The 20,664-nt window shown below is 43.1% G+C and overlaps 1 protein-coding gene across 1 annotated transcript in view; it reads left to right on the forward strand.

Annotated features, from left to right (window-relative positions):
• Fsn (F-box synaptic protein) overlaps positions 1 to 19,397 on the forward strand; it is a 100,850-nt gene extending 81,453 nt beyond the window's left edge. The window contains exon 3 of the mRNA XM_068392321.1: positions 17,782 to 19,397. Within this exon, the coding sequence (XP_068248422.1) occupies positions 17,782 to 17,876 (95 nt within the window). The 3' untranslated portion in view covers positions 17,877 to 19,397. The remainder of the gene's footprint in view (positions 1 to 17,781) is intronic.
• Positions 19,398 to 20,664: the final 1,267 nt, after the last annotated feature.

Raw genomic sequence — 20,664 nt, forward strand, 5'->3', positions numbered from 1 at the left:
ACAACCATTTCCGTTGATCCTTAATGGGTTGTATGGCAAGACATGCAGTATATGCTTGCCTCCCTTTTGGAAGACTATTCTGCCGATTAGTCCGTTGAGTCTAGCCGTTTATCTCATCGATATCCTGGCTTTCAGCCAACCTAACGTTCCTTTGTGCTTACTGTTGACGTTGGCGTAGCTTAGTCACGTCAGTCAGGTTGTTTAGAACCACACTCGATGCGGTCTCGTGTGGTTTTTCAGCCGCATTTGGACGTTAGGCCACTTGCTGATGCTCCTGTTGACGTTCAAGACGTTCACTAACAATCGGAGTTGACTTGTTTTGACGCTGTGCGTCAACCTCCGCATTCTAGAGTTGTTTTGACTGCTCAGTCTAGGCAGTCAAAGCAGTCTCGAGTGGACGCTGTGCATCCTCACGCACCTGTTGTGGTTGACAGTTCAGTTGTTGACAGTTCACAGACTGTCAAGCAGTTACATGACGTTGCGTTCTGGTCCGCTACTAATGCACCAGTGAGTGTGGACTCTGCTTGTAAAGCATTGCCACCACGGTAGGTCTCTCCCTTGCTTGAGACTCAGCTTTTATCGGACAAGGTTCCTGTAGATGAGGAAGTTGCTGTTCCCCCTCCTACTGATATTCCCTTGAGGACTCTGTCAGATGGAGAGGAGCCTAAAGCTGCTTAGCCCCCTATGGACTTTAATTAAATCATGATGATTTTTTTAAGGATCTTTGTCCGGATCTTTTTGTAACTGCTGCTCCTCGTTCGCCTAAACGTCAGAGCTTACACTAGGCCTAGCTACTTCGAAGCCGTTGTTTTTAAGCTAGTGCTCTCTCGCTCTCCTAGAGAGCTTTACGTTGGCTAGACGACTGGTTTTTCACCAGGAGGAGTTTGGGGGATACAGCCTTTGCTTTCCCTTCTTTTAAACTGGTTTATAGAGCGAGAGTCTGATATGACACGAGAGAAGTTCTCGGCTTGGGAGTTCATGCCTTTGCCCAGATAGACTTCTCAATTCTCGTAGACTCTCCCTGGCGCCTGGCCAGGAGACACTCCAAGTTTTTTACAGGTCAACTTCACAGCTGTTTTCGAGCCTTTGAAGTTTTGCTGTACAATTATGTCATGCATAACAAGGCTTTCAGGGATGGTAAGCGGTACCGCCTCAGTCGCTAACCCCGTCTGTTGCCGCACCTGCTCCCGTAGACCCTAAATGGGCTTTGCTGCAAGACATGCAGTCCAAGCTTGCGTCCTTGATAGAGGACTTTAATGCGGAGAAGGTTGCTACCGAACCTTCTGGCCAACAACCTTCCAACCGGTCGGTTGTGCGCCCTGTTGACGCTGAGGTAACCTACTCGCGTCTGCCAGTTGAGGTGGTTCCTCCACCGATGCGACCCAGTGTGGGTTGCCAGCCGCACGTTGACGTTAAGCGACGCTCGGAGGTGGTTGTTGACGTTCAGGACGTTCAACAACCAGCAGAGGTGACTTGTTTTGACGCAGTGCGTCAACCTCAGCAACCCGGTAGGGTGTTGACTGCACAACCCAGACGGTCTAGACAGTCTCGGGTTGACGCTGTGCTTCCTCGCGCACCCATGGTTGTTGACAGTTCACAGACTGTGCAGCAGTTCCATGATGTTGCGTCCGGCTCCGTCACGCATCCACCAGTGCGACCGGACTCAGCGAGCCAGACGTTGCCCACTCCGTTGCCGTTTCCTCATCAGTTTTTGGATGAGGAACCCTCTGATGAGGACGTTGCTGAACAACAAGACGATCAGCCCCCAGAATAGATCAAGCCCTGCTATCCATCCAGAAGATGCTGAAGAAGGAACGCTGCTCAGTCAGGCTGTGGATGAGTCTGGTAGGGACGCTGTCATCCGTGGAACAATTTGTGTCACTAGGAAGACTACACCTCCGTCCTCTTCAATACCATCTAGCTTTTCACTGGAAAAAGGACAAGACGCTAGAAGCGGTCTCGATCCCGGTTTCCGAAAAGATAGAGTCTTGTCTGACTTGGTGGAAGGACAATATCAACCTAAGAGAGGGTCTTCCCCTGGCTGTTCAGACTCCCAACCACGTTCTATTCTCGGACGCATCGGACGTGGGCTGGGGCGCGACACTAGACGGTCGGGAATGCTCAGGACTGTGGAACTCGAGTCAGAGGAGCATGCATATCAACTGCAAGGAGCTGTTGGCAGTACATCTGGCCTTGAAAAGCTTCAAGTCTCTCCTTCGAGGCAAAGTGGTGGAAGTTAACTCGGACATCACCACGGCCTTGGCGTACATCTCCAAACAAGGAGGTACCCACTCACTGACGTTGTACGAGATCGCAAGGGACCTGCTCATCTGGTCAAAAGGTCAAGACATCTCCCTAGTAACGAGGTTCATCCAAGGCGACTTGAACGTCATAGCAGATTGTCTCAGTCGGAAAGGGCAAGTAATTCCAACCGAATGGACCCTCCACAAGGATGTGTGTAAGAGACTTTGGGCCACTTGGGCTAAAACCATCCATAGATCTCTTTGCAACCTCGCTGACCAAGAGGCTTCCAATCTATTGCTCTCCAGTCCCGGACCCAGCAGCAATACATATAGATGCTTTCCTCCTAGATTGGTCACATCTGGATCTCTACGCATTCCCACCGTTCAAGATTGTCAACAAGGTACTGCAGAAGTTCGCCTCTCACGAAGGGACAAGGTTGACGTTAGTTGCTTCCCTCTGGCCCGCGAGAGAATGGTTCACCGAGATACTTCGATGGTTAGTAGACGTTCCCAGTAGTCTTCCTCTAAGGGTAGACCTTCTACGTCAGCCACACGTAAAGAAGGTACTCCAAAGCCTCCACGCTCTTCGTCTGACTGCCTTCAGACTATCGAAAGACTCTCGAGAGCTAGAGGCTTTTCGAAGGAAGCAGCCAGTGCGATTGCTAGAGCAAGGAGAGCGTCTTCCATTAGAGTCTACCAATCGAAGTGGGAAGTCTTCCGAGACTGGTGCAAGTCAGTTTCTGTATCCTCGACCAGTACCTCTGTAGCTCAAATAGCTGTTTTTCTCTTATACCTGAGAAAAGGACGATCCCTTTCAGCTCCCACTATCAAGGGCTACAGAAGCATGTTGGCATCGGTCTTCCGGCATAGAGGCTTAGATCTTTCCAAACATAAAGATCTGCAAGACCTCCTTAAGTCTTTTGAGACCACCAAGGAGCGTCGTTTGGCTACCCCTGGATGGAATTTAGACGTGGTACTAAGATTCTTCATGTCAGACAGGATGGAGCCGTTACAATCAGCCTCCCTGAAAGATCTCACTCTTAAGACTCTTTTCCTGGTATGCTTAGCCTCGGCTAAAAGAGTCAGTGAGATTCATGCCTTCAGCAAGAACATCGGATTTTCGTCAGAAAAAGCCACTTGTTCGCTACAACTTGGTTTTCTAGCCAAAAATGAGCTGCCTTCTCGGCCTTGGCCTAAATCTTTCGATATCCCCAGCTTATCGGAGATCGTAGGCAATGAACTAGAAAGAGTCTTATGCCCTGTTAGAGCTCTTAAGTTCTATTTAAAGCGTACTAAACCTTTACAAGGCCAATCTGAAGCTTTATGGTGTTCAGTTAAGAAACCATCCTTGCCTATGTCAAAGAATGCTTGGTCAGACTTTATCAGATTGTTAATACGAGAAGCTCATTCACATCTGAGTGAGGAAGACCGAACTTTGCTTAAGGTGAAGACGCACGAAGTTAGAGCTGTAACAACTTCCGTGGCCTTTAAGCAAAATATATCTCTGCAAAGTATAATGGACGCAACCTATTGGAGAAGCAAGTCAGTGTTCGCGTCATTTTACTTGAAAGATGTCCAGTCTCTTTACAAGAACTGCTACACACTGGGACCATTCGTAGCAGCGAGTGCAGTAGTGGGTGAGGGCTCAACCACTACAATTCCCTAATTCCTTATCCTTTTAATCTGTCTCTTGAAATGTTGTTTTTTTATGGGTTGTCCGGAAGGCTAAGAAGCCTTTCGCATCCTGGTTGATTTGGCGGGTGGTCAAAGTCATTTCTTGAGAGCGCCTAGATTAGGGGTTTAATGAGGTCCTGTTGTATGGGTTGCAACCCTTGATACTTCAGATCCTAGGGGTCGATCAGCATCCTAAGAGGATCGCGAGGCTCCGTAAGGAAGACGTACTTAAAAGGCAGAGTAATTGTTCAAGTCGACTTCCTTACCAGGTACCTATTTATTTTGTTTTTGTTATTTTGATAACTTCTAAAATGAAATAAAAAACTCTTAGCTCATAAAAGTGTAAACATATATTACTGGTCTCTACCCACCATCCTGGGTGTGAATCAGCTATATAATCACCGGCTAAGTTAAATATTGAAAAATGTTATTTTGATTATAAAATAAATTTTTGAATATACTTACCCAGTGATTATAAATTAAATGACCCTCCCTTCCTCCCCAATAGAGACGCAGTGGGACGAGGAGAAATTTGAGTCTTTGTTTACATTGAGAGCTGGGTATCTGGTCGACAGATGGCGCTGTTGGGCACACCCGCAACCTGTGTAGTGATCGCTGGCGAGTTTTTCCATAGAGTTGTCTGTTGAGCAACAGAGTTGCAGCTATATAATCACCGGGTAAGTATATTCAAAAATTTATTTTATAATCAAAATAACATTTTTCAAATGTATCCAGCAAGTGTGAAGGAGCCCCTGGTCACCAGTATAGGAGCACTGAAGAAAAGAAAATTTTAAATTTTGCAACAAGAAGGGAAGAGTCGTATAATTCTCCTTTCACTGAAAGAGAATTTGATTCCGCACTTGCTCATTGCAACGATACAGCCCCTGGACCCGATGGAATTCCATATGCAATGATTAAACATGTCCATTTTAATACAAAGCTATTTATTTTAAGCATTATTAATAGAATATGGCATGATCATAGTTACCCAAGTGTTTGGGAACTAGCCATTATTTTAGCCTTTTTAAAACCCGGTAAAGACAAGTTTTTAGCAGCAAACTATCGTCCTATTGCATTGACATCTTGTTTATGTAAAATCATGGAGAAGATGGTCAATGCAAGACTGATATGGTACCTTGAAAAGAAAGGTATTTTATCACCGATTCAATGTGGATTCCGAAAAATGCACTCATCGACTGATGTGTTGATACGACTTGAGTCTTCTATTTGTGAAGCCTTTGCTTCCAAACAGCACCATGTTACAGTATTTTTTGACCTTGAAAAGGCATATGATACCACATGGAGATATGGTATTCTTAAAACCATTCATGAATTGGGATTGAGAGGAGAGCTGCCACTATTTATTCAGGCATTTCTTTCACGTAAAGTTTTTCAAGTGAGAGTGGGGGAAACTCTATCAGAGAGTAAGTGCCAGGAAGAAGGAGTTCCTCAGGGTAGTGTGCTGAGTGTAACCCTTTTTGCACTAGCAATTAATGGGATATCCTCAGCCATTCCCCAGGATGTTCTCTCAACATTATTTGTGGATGATCTCTCAATATCATTTGCTGGCACTAGAATGGCAATGGTTGAGAGAAAAATCCAACTCTCTATTGATAAAATTATCCAGTGGGCTGACATGAATGGATTTAAGTTCTCGACAAGTAAAACTACCATTGTCCATTTTTGTCGTATCCGGGGAGTACATCCAGACCCGGATATATACATTAAAGGTCAACGGATACCATGTGTATCGGAAACCAAATTTTTAGGTTTGATATTTGACTGTAGACTTACATGGGTTTCTCACCTAAAAGCGCTAAAAGCTAAATGTGTTGAAGCTCTGAATATCTTAAAAGTATTGTCCCATACATCATGGGGGGCAGACCGCAATACTATTTTAAAATTATACAAGGCCTTGATTTTTTCCAAAATTAGTTATGGTTGTGAGGTATATTCTTCAGCCACCCCAAGCCGGTTAAAAATATTAGATTCGATACATCATGCAGGTATTAGATTGTCTACTGGAGCTTTTAAAACCTCGCCTATCCCAAGTCTCCTTGTTGATGCTGGAGAGTTACCTCTAGACCTTTACCGAATGTCTTCCATTCTTCGGTATTGGTTTAGATTGCAAAGACTCCCTAACTCTCTAGCCTTTCAGACTGCAAGCCTTGTAAGACAAGCATCATACTTTGAGTTGCACCCAAAATCTCCTCAACCTTATGGCTTTCGGGTGAAACGATTATTAAATAGTCTGGATATAATTAGAAATAAGGTACTTCCATTCAAGGTATCATCAACGCCTCCATGGAAGTTACCAGAGATATCTTTTTGTAAATATTTTATTGGAGATAAGAAGAATATGTCAGACATAGAAGCCAGGTCTCTTTTTAATGAACATGTTAAAGAACATAGAGGATCAACTTTTATCTATACTGATGGCTCCAAATCTGATGCTGGCGTTGGATTTGGAGTACATAGTAATGGTTTTAATTGTAGAGGTGCACTTCCTCTGACCGCTTCCATATTTACTGCCGAACTGTATGGCATATTAACTGCTATTGAGAAATTAGCGTTGGAGGAGGAGGGTAATTTTACAATTTTTAGTGATGCAAGGAGTGTCCTTCAAGCTATGGAAGTTTTTAATTCTAATAACCCTCTAGTTTTAAAGATTTTAGAATGGCTTTTCCTTATTGGACGGAGAGGTATAACAGTTCAATTTTGTTGGGTTCCAGCAAATGTAGGTGTGTCCGGGAATGAGAAGGCAGATTCACTGGCTAAGGAGGCTGCATCCGAGTTGCTGCCAAGAAGGTATCCCATTCCCTGTAATGATTTCTTACCTGACATCAAGAAATTGGTTTGCAATAAATGGCAACAGCAATGGGATAGTCAAGATGGCAATAAAATGAGGGAAGTAACAAATGACATATCTCCTTGGAGGTATAATATGATGCCCCGAAAATGGGAGACGTCTCTTTGTCGTCTCCGTATTGGTCACACTCGGTTGACACATGAGTTTCTGCTGAAGGGCCAACACCAACCGTATTGTGACAACTGTTTAGTACCTCTAACAGTAAGGCATTTGTTGACCGAATGCCCCAATTATAACATCTTGCGGAATAGATATTTGTTTGAGGCTCGAGGTGAGGGTGGCAGGTTCATCCTTGCCAAGATTCTTGGAAATGATGTGTCCTACCATGCAAGTGGCATTTTTAGATTTCTTTCAGAAGCAGGTCTTCTGAAAAATATTTAACTTTTATGACATTCAATTTTTATGATTTTAATTGAATACTCTTTAATTTTTTTATTTTATTTCATTTTTTACTTTTGTATACATAAATTAAATGTTACCGGCGTCAATGACCTTAGATGTCAGGATGCCTGAAAACTTTAAATCATTCATTCATTCATTGACGTCGAGCGTCCTCCCGCACCTGTTGTTGTTGCTGGTCAGTCCTTTAAGCAGTTACATGACGTAGCGCCCTTGACTGCTACTGATGCTCCTTTGCGTGTGGACTCTGCTTGTCAAGCATTGCCACCACGGCAGGTCTCTCCCTTGCTTGAGACTCGGCAATTGTCGGACGAGGTTCCTTCAGATGAGGAAGTTGCTGATCCCCCTCCTACTGATATTCCCTTGGGGACTCTGTCAGACGGAGAGGAGCCTAAAGCTGCTCAGCCCTCTATGGACTTTAAATAAATCATGCTGATTTTTAAGGATCTTTGTCCGGACCATTTTGTAACTGCTGCTCCTCGTTCGCCTAAACGTCAAAGTTTACACTAGGCCTAGCTACTTCGAAGCCGTTGTTTTCTAAGCTAGTGCTCTCTCGCTCTTCTAAGAGAGCTTTACGTTTGCTAGGCGACTGGTTGATCACCAGGAGGAGTTTGGGGGAGACAGCCTTTGCTTTCCCTCCTTTTAAACTGGCTTATAGAGCGAGCGTCTGGTATGACACGGGAGAAGTTCTCGGCTTGGGAGTTCCTGCCTCTGCCCAGATAGACTTCTCAAGCCTCATAGACTCTCCCTGGCGCCTGGCCATGAGACGCTCCAAGATTTTATGGTCGGCTTCAGAGCTAGACCATCTCCTGTTAGGAGTTTTTCGAGCGTTTGAAGTTTTGCTGTACAATTATGTCATGCATAAACAAGGCTATCAGGGATGGCTCCAATGATCTGACAGCCACGTTCTCTGCAGGAACAAGACTATCAGGGATGGCTCCAATGATCTGGCAGCCACGTTCACTGCAGGAGTACCTAAGATGCAAGTGCGCTCAATGTGTTCATTGTCAAGACAAACTTCACGATGAAGTCTACCAAGCTGTCTTGACAGCATTAAGGGAAGGCGACTGGATGGTCTCTCTCGACCTTCAGGATGCATACTTCCACATCCCGATTCATCCAAACTTTCAACTACATCTGAGGTTTGTGGACGGGAAAGTAATGTACCACTGTCGAGCACTGTACTCCGACCTCATTCCTGCTCCTCTTGTTTTTACAAGGCCCTTGCAAAATGTAGCAAGCTTTCTACATTTTTTGAGGATTCAGAGCCTCCCTTTATTTTGACGACTGGCTAATCAGGGCGTTCGTCATTATATCGCTGTCTGGAGAGCCTCTAATGGACATTAGACCTAACCAAGGAGCTAGGTCTCATAGTGAACGTAGAGAAGTCGTAACTTACAGTATCCCATCCCAGACTATTCTTTTTTTTTTGGGAATGGAGATACAGTGTCTGATTTTTCGACCCTTTTCGTCTCCCGCAAGAATGGAACAAGCTCTGTTAAAAGTCCTTCACTTGCAAGAGAAAAACAGTTGCTCTGTAAGAGTTTGAACTAGCCTCGTGGGAACTCTTTCATCGCTGGAGTAGTTTATCTCTCTGGGGAGACTCAACCTATGCCCTTTCCTATTTCACCTAAACATTGGAACAAGGAGAAGGGCTTAGTGAGTATCTCTTTCCCAATCTCCAACTCAGTCTAGACATGTCTGACTTGGTGGGACAGCAACATCAGACTTCGAGAAGGTCTTTCTCTTGCGATCAAGAACCCAAACCATGTGTTGTTTTCAGATGCAGCGGATTTGGGTTAGGGAGCTCCACTGGACAGTCTGGAAGGCTCGGTTCTTTGATCCACGGATCAGAAGGAACTCCTTTTAAGGCAGTAACATCTCTCCTTTGGCGAGATTTGTGCAGAAATGAATGTCTTGGCGGACGGCCTCAGCAGAAGAGGACAAGTCTTCTCCATGGAGTGGACGTTGCATAAGACTGTGTGCGAGAAGCTATGGATGACATGGGGTCTACCCACCATAGATCTTTTTGCTACTCTCTCTGACAAAGAGGCTCTCGACTTACTGCTTTCCAGTTCCAGATCCAGAGGCAGCTCACATAGACGCTTTCCTGCTGGACTGGTCTCACCTGGACGTTTATGCCTTTCCACCTTTCAAGATCCTAGACAAGGTGCTGCAGAAGTTCACCTCTCACGAAGGGACCAGGTTGACATTGGTTGCTCCACTCTGGCCCGCGAGAGAGTGAGTAACAGAGGTACTTCAATGGCTGGTAGACGTTCCAAGGAGTCTACCTTTAAGGATGGATCTCTTACGGCAGCCACGTAAGGAGTCTTCATCAAAGCCTCCCCGCGCTTCGTCTGACTGCCTTCAGACTATCGAAAGACACTCAAGAGCTAGAGGATTTTCGAAGGGGGCAGCCAGAACGATTGCGAGAGCTAGGAGAGCATCTACCATCAAGGTCTATCAGTCGAAGTGGGAAGTCTTTAGAGACTGGTGCAAGTCATCATCCATTTCCTCTTCCAGTACCTCTGTAGCCCAGCTCCCTCTCAGCGCCCACTATTAAGGGCTACAGGAGCATGTTGGCGTATGTGTTCAGACATAGAGGCTTAGATCTGTCCAATAATCAAGATCTCCAAGATCTCCTTAAGTCCTTCGAGACCTCTAAGGAGCGTCGTATGGCAACTCCTGGATGGAACTTAGACGTGGTCCTAAGGTTCCTAATGTCCGACAGGTTTGAGCCATTACATTCAGCCTCCCTGAAGGATCTCACCCTCAAGACGCTTTTCTTAGTGTGCTTGGCTTCGGCTAAAAGGGTCAGTGAGATCCATGCCTTCAGTAGGAACATCGGCTTTTCTACAGATAAAGCCACATGTTCACTTCAGCTTGGTTTTCTTGGCCAAAAATGAACTGCCTTCTCGTCCTTGGCCTAAGTCATTTGATATACCTTGCCTGTCAGAGATCGTAGGCAACGAGCTTGAAAGAGTGCTGTGTCCAGTTAGAGCTCTGAAGTTTTATTTAGCTCGGACTAAATCCTTACGAGGTGGATCTGAGGCTTTGTGGTGCTCAGTTAAGAAGCCTTCATTGCCTATGTCAAAGAATGCTTTGTCATATTTTATTAGATTTTTAATCCGAGAGGCTCATTCTCACTTGAGTGAAAAAGATCGTTGCTTGCTTAAGGTTAAGACGCACGAAGTAAGAGCTATAGCAACTTCTGTGGCCTTTAAGCAAAACAGATCTCTGCGAAGTATTATGGACGCGACCGTTTGGAGAAGCAAGTCGGTATTCGGGTCATTTTACTTAAAAGATGTCCAGACTCTTTATGAGGACTGCTACACACTGGGTCCATTCGTTGCAGCGAGTGCAGTAGTGGGTAAGGGTTCTACCACTACATTCCCTTAATTCCAATATCCTTTTAATCTTCTCTCGAAATGTTTTTAATTGGGTTGTACGGAAGGCTAAGAAGCCTTTCGTATCCTTTTTGATTTGGCGGGTGGTCAAATGTCATTTCTTGAGAGCGCCCAGATTAAGGGTTTTGATGAGGTCCTGTTGTATGGGTTGTCGCTCTAGATACTTCAGCTCCTGGGAGTCTTTCAGCATCCTAAGAGGATGGCTGGGCTTCGTGAGGAAAGCGGACTAACAAGGCAGAGTAATCGTTAGAGTCAGCTTCCTTACCAGGTACCTATATTTATTTGGGTTTTGTTATGATATAACTGTCAAAAACTCTAAGCATATACGCCGTAAACTGTATTAATACTGGTCTCTACCCACCACCATGGGTGTGAATCAGCTATTATATATTCACCGGCTAAGTTTAATATTTAAAAATGATATTTTGATTATAAAATAAATTTTTGAATATACTTACCCGGTGAATATATAAATTAAAGGCCCCCCCTTCCTCCCCGATAGAGACCCAGCGGGATGAGAAGAACTGGAGCTGTTTACATGTATATGCGGTATCTGGCCGATAGTCGGCGCTGGTGGGCACACCCGCTACCTTCATGGCGATCGCTCGCGAGTTTTTGAATTCTGTCGAGCCGTCGGAGACGTCAGCTATTATATATTCACCGGGTAAGTTATTCAAAAATGTATTTTATAATCAAAATATCATTTTACCAAAGAGTAGAATGCAAATTTTTTAGTGTTAAATTACGCAGTGAATTTTATTCATTGGAGAGTGCTTCTGTTCGGACCTGTCGTGATCCTAGTCTTAGACCTCTGTCAAGCTCCCGGAATGGGAGAAGTTAAGTAGAACGACGAAAGGAATCGAGAGGGTAGCCAGGGTTACAGTCTCTTAAGACCTGAACAGAAGTCCTCTCGAGCGTTTTCTGTCGTCCCCCAGAATGCTCACCCTCGCTACGTATAGATAAAGCGAGGTATTAGTGTTTTCAAACATTATATGTGCGCTTCAGGCGCTAAGCTGAAAACAAAATTAGATTCGTTCTGCATATTTACGTTTCATGCGGGCGGCAGGCATGCGGACTTGGTGCCTCCGTCTCCACCTCCACCTGATGGGTGTCGTCTCCAGACAGTGGCAAGCGCTTTGGATCGACGAAGATAGTGCTGATTACATTTCGCCTAAGGTTGATTCTGATTTTTGCTGTTAGGCGTGAAACAGCAATTATCTTCGTTTATGCAGTCTTATCAGCCTGCTGTTGAAAATCGGTTGGGTGTCACGATTCCAGTTTTGACGCGGTTGCACAGGCGACCTGCCTATTCCGGTGATGACTCGTTGTCGCACAGACGGCCTACCAGCCGCAATGTTCAACGGTGGGAGAAGGTGGAAGCTTCACTAAACATGAAACTTACCAGCTAATTAGATAAGAATGGCTGCAGCAAGCAGAACCAAAGCGGCAGTGTGACGAAGCTCAGAAGTTAATCGATGAAGCCGCGGAGCGTCAGCGTCAGTGGCAAGCAGGCGCCAAGCGTCAGTTTGACGACCCACGCCAGTAGAGTCATGAATTGGCAGAGCGTGAGCGCGAGCATCGCGTGAGCGCGAGCATCGCGTGAGCGCGAGCATCGCGTGAGCGCGGCGCGCCAGGACGTGGCAGAGTGTCAGCGTGAGCATCGCGCAGGCGCGGCGCGCCAGGACTCGGCGGAGCGGCAGCGCCAGCTAGAGTCTTCATATAGTAAAACCAATCGTGACAGCAAACGCAAGGCGAGTGGCTGTCAATTGGATGTGGATGTGGAACAACGCAAGCGCCCCCATATCGCCACTGTTGCGCCTGCACAGGAAGGTCAACGTTTTAATCAGAGATAGTAACATCGAGTGCCTGCTTCTTAACGCCAACTGACGGCTCATAGCGCCTAGTGTCAGTCTATCCAGGCGCGCCGACGATCGCCAGGCAGCAGAGCATGCTACCAAGCGACATCATAGACAGTAGAGCGGAGCGGTGTGTCAGCGGAGCGAAGCGTCAACGGATCCGAGCGTCAACGGAGCTGAGCGTCAGCGTCAGTGCAGACGCTTCACTACCTATGATAATAGACTTTGGTGTCTACATGACCATGACTGTCTAGTGTTGGGACATGTTGCGCCAGGTGCTAATTAAGAAATAAATCTTAACTTGAAAGATATTATATTCTCGGACCAAGGTCTGCTGGGCTAATTCTTGGTTGGGAGAGCTAGAATTAAAACCTCTAAGCATTGAGGTCAGAATTCAGAATCCTAAGGAGTGGACTCCTAGGAATCAAGACTTCTCTTCCTAGGATAGAGTCTTGTAGGAGGAAGGGAATGACTTTCAGAAATTCATGAGTTTTCTGAAGAGTTTCCCTTTTTATTTTATAACTGCTGCTCCTCGTTCCGACTTCAGTTTTCGTTAGTTGCGTGGAAGGTGTCTCTATTTATTTTATTATTATTACTAGCCAGGCTACAACCCTAGTTGAGAAAGCAAGATACTTTAACCCAAAGGGCTCCTATAGGAAAAGATGGCTCAGTAAGGAAATAAGAAAATGAATAAATTAACATTAAATCATTCCCAGAAGAGTAACAGTGCTCATGGTCAGTGCAATAACGCGTCCTCAATGCAGTAACGAACCTAACTGTAGAGGTTGGTGCAGCAGCGCCTGCAGCTGCAACAGCAGGAAGTGCATTAAGGCCTTTATGAGAATAGAGTGTAAGAGTATATCTCCCATCACGGGCAGATCTTTTATGATTTAATATATTATATTTTAAAGCGCTCTTTTTTTTAAACAGCTTCAATCGCATGACATTCTACATTCTTCCTGTCTACTAGACTAGGAAGTTAATCTTCATGTATGCACACGAACAGAACTTACCCTCACAGCAGGTGTGTTGCGATTCTTAAACGGGAAGCAATCAAGTGTGTTTTTTCTTCACGAGAGAAGCCGAAGTCAGACAAATCACATATAATCCTGGCTCTTCCTATGGATTCTGAAGCATATTCAGGGAAGAAAGAATTTGTCTTCTTTGAAGGAGCAAAACCTAGACTTGGTCGTCAACAATCAATACGTCCGAGACCTTCCAGGAGTCATATGTTTTCTAGTAACTTATCCCGCAATAACTGGTGTTCGCCGGAAGTTTTTTCTTTTGAAAAAAGGCGACGTGTCAGCGCCAAAATCGGGTAAGACACATAATTCTTCGAGAGAAAATGTGCTCAGTTTGCTTCTGTTCACACTTCTTCTCCGCCTCCAGTTTGGGGAAATGTCTAGTACTTTCTTCTGGGGTCTAGCGACTACTGTTGACGGTATCTCACAGCATGGGATACATTCAGGTCGCGCACAAGGCACGCTGGAAATGTCATAAGGACTCTCCCAGGTCGCTCACGGGACTGTGGTTGATGATCTCTCTTAGCCTTCGCTCACGCTTGAGTTAGCGCACAAGCTGCCCCCCGAGTGTAGGTTTGGTCATGAACTAAAAGAGGTCAATTTCATCTCTTTTTAGCGTTTACGATTCTTGGGGGGGGGGAATTTTTTTCTCCTAAAAGAGTAAGGACTACCATAGATCAAAGGGATGGTTTTCCGTTAGTATCAGATGTCGTAGTTCTCCGATACTCAGCAACGTTTCCTCGCAAAGATATGCTCTTGTTGCGGGAAGCGTTAGAGCATACGCTTGTAGCGGCGCAGACGTACACGCAGTCACAGACGCAGACGCAAGTCTGGTCGTATGTTGGACGCTGACAGTCAAAGTTGATCCTTTCAACTAGCTGTCCCATCTTCGTGATCTGCGGGTTACGCGTCTCCACTCATGCGGACGCATGCTACACGCGAGCATCTCTTGGCAAACAGGTCAATCTGAAATCCTAAGCAATCTAGACGCATGTGCCAGCCTGGACATATACTGGATAAGGTCAGTCAGGTGTTTTCCGCGTCATGATAGACTAACAGTTGCTCCTTTGCGCCACTGACCGGACATGATGCTGTTGCCTCCTTGCAGCACACTGTAGATTTACAACAGGTGAGACGTACACAGAGCACTGTATCCATTCGACAAGGTGAACGCATACAGTAGGCTGACACCTTACGGGGATGCAAGCACATGTGACATTATAGTCGCATATTAGACATATACAGTCTAGTCTTTTGCTCACAGCAGTATGGAAAGACTGTTGTCTTTCCTTCGCGTCTCTCTCGCCTCACCGCTAACGCTTCCTCGCGTCAAGCTTTGGCTCCAAGTGTGTTGAACATTTGTTGGTACACACGATCAGGTCTTAACTTCACAGCATGAGGTTCACGTTGTTGATGCTTTTTTTCAGCAAGCCTAGCTTCAGTATCGGTTACTTGCGACTGATCTGGATGCGTTTTGGGAGGAGGTCTAGATCTTGACTCTCTCTCACGACATGTTGAGCATATATAGAAGGCTGGAACCATACTGGACTCATGCTGGGACCATGCTGGGTGCTTGCTGGAAGCATGTCATCAGCCCGTTTTTTTCCTGTGTCAGGATCACAAACGCTTTATTTTAAGCCTTCAAGCTTTAGGTCTAGCTGCCTCCAGTTTTTCGGAAGACCCCTATGATCTAGAGGGTTGTTCGAAGGAGACAGCTGAGGCTATCGCTTGTACTAGGGACCTTTGCCTCAAGGTTTTGCAACCCAAATAGAGTGTTTTATGGAGTGGTGTAGAGCTAAAGGGCTCTTCATTTGGTAATTCTTAAGACAAGTGGCCTGTTTCTCCTTAGACCTTAGAAGAAAACACAATTTTTCCTCCTCGACTATCAAAGGGTACAGGAGTATGCGGACAGCTGTCTTCAGACGCAGAAGATTGGATCTATCAAATAAAGACCTTATAGATCTTCTCAGATCATTTGAGATGACTTGGAAGCGTCAGCAAGATGCGCCAGCCTGAAATTTAGGGGTCGTTTCTGGAATTTCGCGGTAGTGACAGATCCGAGCCTTTACACTTGGTGTTTTTTTCCTGGATTCTCGGTCATTAACAAACGTCCTTCTCATCCATGGCCTAAATCTTTCGGGATATCTATCCTCTCGAATTTGGTTTGTGAAGGGCTGCGAAGAGTTTTTTACCCGGTTAAAACGATGAAGTTTTATCGGGACAGGACCAAAGAAGTTAAGTCTATTCATGACTCTTTGGTGCACGGTCAAGAAGCCTGCGCTATCTATGTCTAAAACGCTTAATCATCTCGTATAGACTTTAATTACAAAAGTTCTTTCACACTGTTGTGTGACAGATCATAAGCTGTCGAATGAGTAAAGACTCATGAAGTTAGAGCTGTAGGAGCTTCTGTAACTTTTAAACTAAACTGTTCTCTGCAAAGCATCGCGTATACAGCCTTGTGAAGGGGTAATCCTGTATTCGCCTTGCATTACTTAGACCGTATCCAGTCTCTTTATAAGGACGTCTACGTTTTGGGATCACTCGTAACAACGAGTGCAGTAGTAGGTGAGACATTCACCACTACATTTCCCTAGATTCCTAGTACTGTACCCCTGTTCTCTTGGAACTGTTATGTTTTTTATAGTTGTACGTGAAGATTGGTCGGTAATCTACAGCAATCTTTGATCTAGTCAGGTGGTCATTTTGTTCCTAGAGAGTGCCCGGAACTAGGGTATTAGTTGAGGTCCTGTCATGTTATAGGTTATTGAACCGTTTGACAGCTCCTAGAGATCATCAGCTCCCTGGGTGGGCCGCTGGATCTTTTAAGGATAGCAGACAAAATGAGGCAGAGCTTCCTTATCCGGTGAGAACCTCTTAAGTGAATTTCCAATTATGTACCTGTCTCTGACCCACCACCAAGGGTGTCAATCAGCCATTCTTATATAACCAGCGGGTAAGTTTTATATTTGAAAATTTTATTTTCATAATAAGATAAATTTTTTAATATACTTACCCACTGGTTATATAAGTTAAAAACCCACCCTCCTCCCCTCTAGAGACCATGGGGCATGGAAAATCTGAAGAAGTTTGGTATAGTTCTACCTGTAGTACCGCAAGGGCGCTTGTGTACACCTGGTACATCTGTGATAGCCGCGCGAGATTTTGAATTTCCTGCCGGGGCGTCCAGGGACTTTAGCCATTCTTATACTGTATAACTAGCCGGTAAGTATATTAGAAAATTTATTTTATTATGAAAACAACATTTTTTAATGTTTTTACACAAATCTTGTGGGCCGTAACTGTCACTTCCTTTTATGTCATATAAGGTTTAAACGTCATACCCTTGGCTCTTATCAGAACTGGACTTCCTCCCGCCTAAGGAAGACTCCAATAAATGACCAGAGTGTGTATCTGCACAATTTTAAAAACATTTGTATTTTTCCTAGCTGTACAAACCCTGGTTCATTTACATATATTACCTGCCACAACCACCCAGCAAGTCCTGACCAAAAGACAGAATAGGAACGCATGCGCTAGCATCATCTCACCGAAGTGCTGGTGGGTTCATGATGCAATAGTTGTACATTCATATTTTTATTAGAGTTAATAGTTTGGGGGAGAGTGAAAGAGGTTATTAACTGACTGAAGAGAACAACTGACTTTCCTAAGTTTTAACCTATTTTGAGAAAATTCATACAGTATATGAATTTAAAAATTTCATATATTTTATTGCCACTTTTTCAAGGAAACAAAGTTTTTACGTCTAATTCCATACCACAGTGCTAATTTTCTCTAGTATAGAATTTTTATTTTGCTTTTGATAAATACTGTACCAGGGCCATTCTTATCCTTTTGCATATGATTTGTTCATCAATGAATCCTATATGTTATATATAAATTTATCAATGAATGAAAATAGATTGATTATTAGATGTTATCTGGCATCATTACAGAGATGGTCATTGATACCACAATGATTGAAAAGTGTTAAAGAAAAAATATATTAACAATTAGTAATAAAAGGAAAATTTTATGACAAATACAGTAATCAGTATACCTTGTGACCCTTGCATAATGTCAAAGGCTTAATCTCTTATTTCATTCCCAGTCTACAATATGGATATTTTATTTTGTCACAATTTGTACCATATATAGTAGTATACTGTACACTATATTTGAATGTACAGTATTTCCTTACTAGTATATTCAAATTACTAATTATTGCTGGTTACCAGTCTGATATGATTATAATTTCAAGAGTGATTTATTTTGTGTACTGTATTAAATTGCTTTCTAATATTCTTGCAGGTTTACCAGATAAACAGTTATATCCTTCAGTCTCAGCTGTGTATGGGAATACAGAAGTTTCCATGGTATATCTAGGACCTCCGCTGGATGGCTGACCCGTTGTATTCTTAGCACAGAAATTTTGTGAATACCAAGTGCTTCTTGGTTCCTTGCTGATCTCAAGGGAGTGTCCTTTCGTGCAGATGCCTTTGTCATGACGGGTTGCCATAAGGCCTGTGGATCAGTAGGCTTACTTCTAGTCAGATATGATGTGTAAGTGTTGGGAGCTCAATTAGAAATAGTGTGGATGTGCTATTTATATGTGGCCTTGACAAGCCATGTATTGCGTCTCCACGCTTATCTATTCCATACCTAAACACACATGAAATGCAGGAATCCACGGTTTATTATGACTTGGAAGGAACATTCCAAGTCGAGTCATGAAAGATACAATTGCCTTAATTGTGATTGGGGAAACGAAAGACAGTATGTTGACTGCAAAGATTTACTGAATATTCCAAGAGACAGAAAATGACATTGCCATATTGTGCAACTACAATAAGTCAAAATGCATGGCTACCAGAGTTGACTCTGTATAGTGTGCAACGTGCCTTGAAAATTAATACGAATTTTTCTTTTATTTTGGGGGTATGTCGTAAACTTACACTAATGTATATGCATGTATGTATACATTATGTATATATATGCTCTGTATATATACAGACACAAGTAAATTATAAATGTGTCGCAGGCATTGGATTTGTGACCTTTATTGAAAACTAGCACATTTATATTTTAAAATTTAATTATACAGTAATCATGGGTTTAATAATGTAATAAATGTCAGATTTAAAATTGGCTTAACCCTTTCACCGTGTCTAGTATTCAGAGCCACTGTTGATGAATAAATATCATGAGTCACATAAGTAGGAATACTGTACTCTAGTCAGAGAGAATGTTGGTGAGAAACCTTTGCAACTTTTTTATATAGAGAAATTAGACTAAGTTTTGGATGATAATGTGGTAGTTGCCATAGAATTTTTATACAGTACTAAGTAAAAGAACTTTCAGACTATGTAGTAAAATATCTTGTTTAATACCATGCCAGGTACAAGCTAAATTTCATAAATTAATTATTTTAGTCCAAGTTCAGATTGTAGTTGAATTGTACGTAATTTCTCCATTTTTACTCTAATCCCATATCACCAATGTTTTTTGGTGTAAGGTTATACATTAACGGCTAGGATAGTGCTGGATAAACTGTAACAAGTGCACTTTTCTAATTCATAATGAAAATGAAAATGTTAGAAATATATTACTTTTTTACAATTCTAATTTAGGGGATTTCCCATTGAATGGAAATTTGAATATAATTAACAAAAATTAATTGATCTGAATGCTTGTTGGTGCTGAAAAATACTTTTGACTTTTTACTTCCTCTAATTTATTTTTATTTTTACCTAACAGGAGATAAGGTCTCCAAAAGCAAGTAACCATATTGATTTTAGTTGCCTGATGCCAAAAAAGGATGTATAGGTTCATAGTGGAGTTGTCCCTACATGTATTAGACCTAAAGGAAGTCAGGGTGATTGTAGATTTTTACATGGTGGAAGGGTTAAGTAAGCATTTGCTCATCAGATTTTTCAATATTAAACTTACCCGATAATCATGTAGCTGTCAACTCTGTTGCCCGACAGAATTCTATGGAGGGATACGCCAGCTATCACAATACTAGAAGGGGGTGTTCTTACCAGCGCCACCTGTGGCCAGGTACTCAAGTACTTCTTGTTGACACCTCCTCAATTATTCCTCTGTCGTGCTTCTGACAAGACGTTCTGGGATACGCTTATGTTCTTGGAGTATTTTCACGACTTTGGTGAAGTATTTCTCTTTGATTTCGGCTGTCGCTTTACTGGAAACTTCTATTTTAGCTTAGTTAGCTTTTGGAATTAATTTGATTATTTTTGGTGACGAAGAGAGTATGAACTCTCGTTCACCTTTCAATGGCCGACCCTTCCCTTAGACGGAAGTGTTGGTGTCTAAGAGAGTATAGACTCTCTTTCTTAATTTTGCTTAACAAAAGTTATAGATTTATTTTATATCTCTCCGCCTCTTATAGGCCTCTTCGATTAACTTCCTTTTATTATAAACTTATTAAGATTAATTTTTATATTTGTTTATATTCGACCTTCCTAATAGTAGGCGGTCTTTTCTTGGTACCGAAGTTAATTATCGTGAGCCCGTCATTTCGGTTTTACCTGTTAACATATTATGCTATTTTAAGGTCTTTGAAAGAATTTCTTTGATAGTCTCGTACTTTTTCAAAGTTGAACTAACGTTTTGTTTGTCTCGGCAGTTGTTGACGTTCAGAACGTTTCAACTTGCACTCTATCGTTACGATAGAGAAAGAATGTTCACGGTTTCACATTGCAGTAAGAGTAACCGTGTCTAGCGTTTTGTTCATTCTTTCTTAACTTAATGGTTTTGATCCTAATAAGGAACTTTTCTTTTTGGGAAATATTTCAGTTTTTTCCTTTAACAATAATATGTTTTAACGATATATATGATTGGGCTCTTCTCTCAGGTTCTAAGTCAAGAGAGAGAGAGAGAGAGAGATAGAGACGGAGGGAGAAAGAGGATAAACGTTTCCCTCAAGCCTGCCAGGCGTACGAGTAACGTCGTTATCGTTTTGCTCTTATCCCTAGTCTCTTTAGGGGAAGAAACTAAACGTTTCTAGAGTGATCTAGTGTTTAGTCTCTTTCCAGCCACTGAATTTTCTTTCATTAGATTTTTCTGTTACATTGTAATTCTGTTTTCGCAATTACTAACTTTTGAGAAGGATAGAATTGCGTGTTTCAGGTACAAACCACTTAAAGTTTCGAGTTCAGTGAAATAAGTGCAAAC

This window comes from Palaemon carinicauda, chromosome 18, assembly GCF_036898095.1.
Source record: "Palaemon carinicauda isolate YSFRI2023 chromosome 18, ASM3689809v2, whole genome shotgun sequence".
In the NCBI taxonomy this organism is placed as follows: domain Eukaryota; kingdom Metazoa; phylum Arthropoda; class Malacostraca; order Decapoda; family Palaemonidae; genus Palaemon; species Palaemon carinicauda.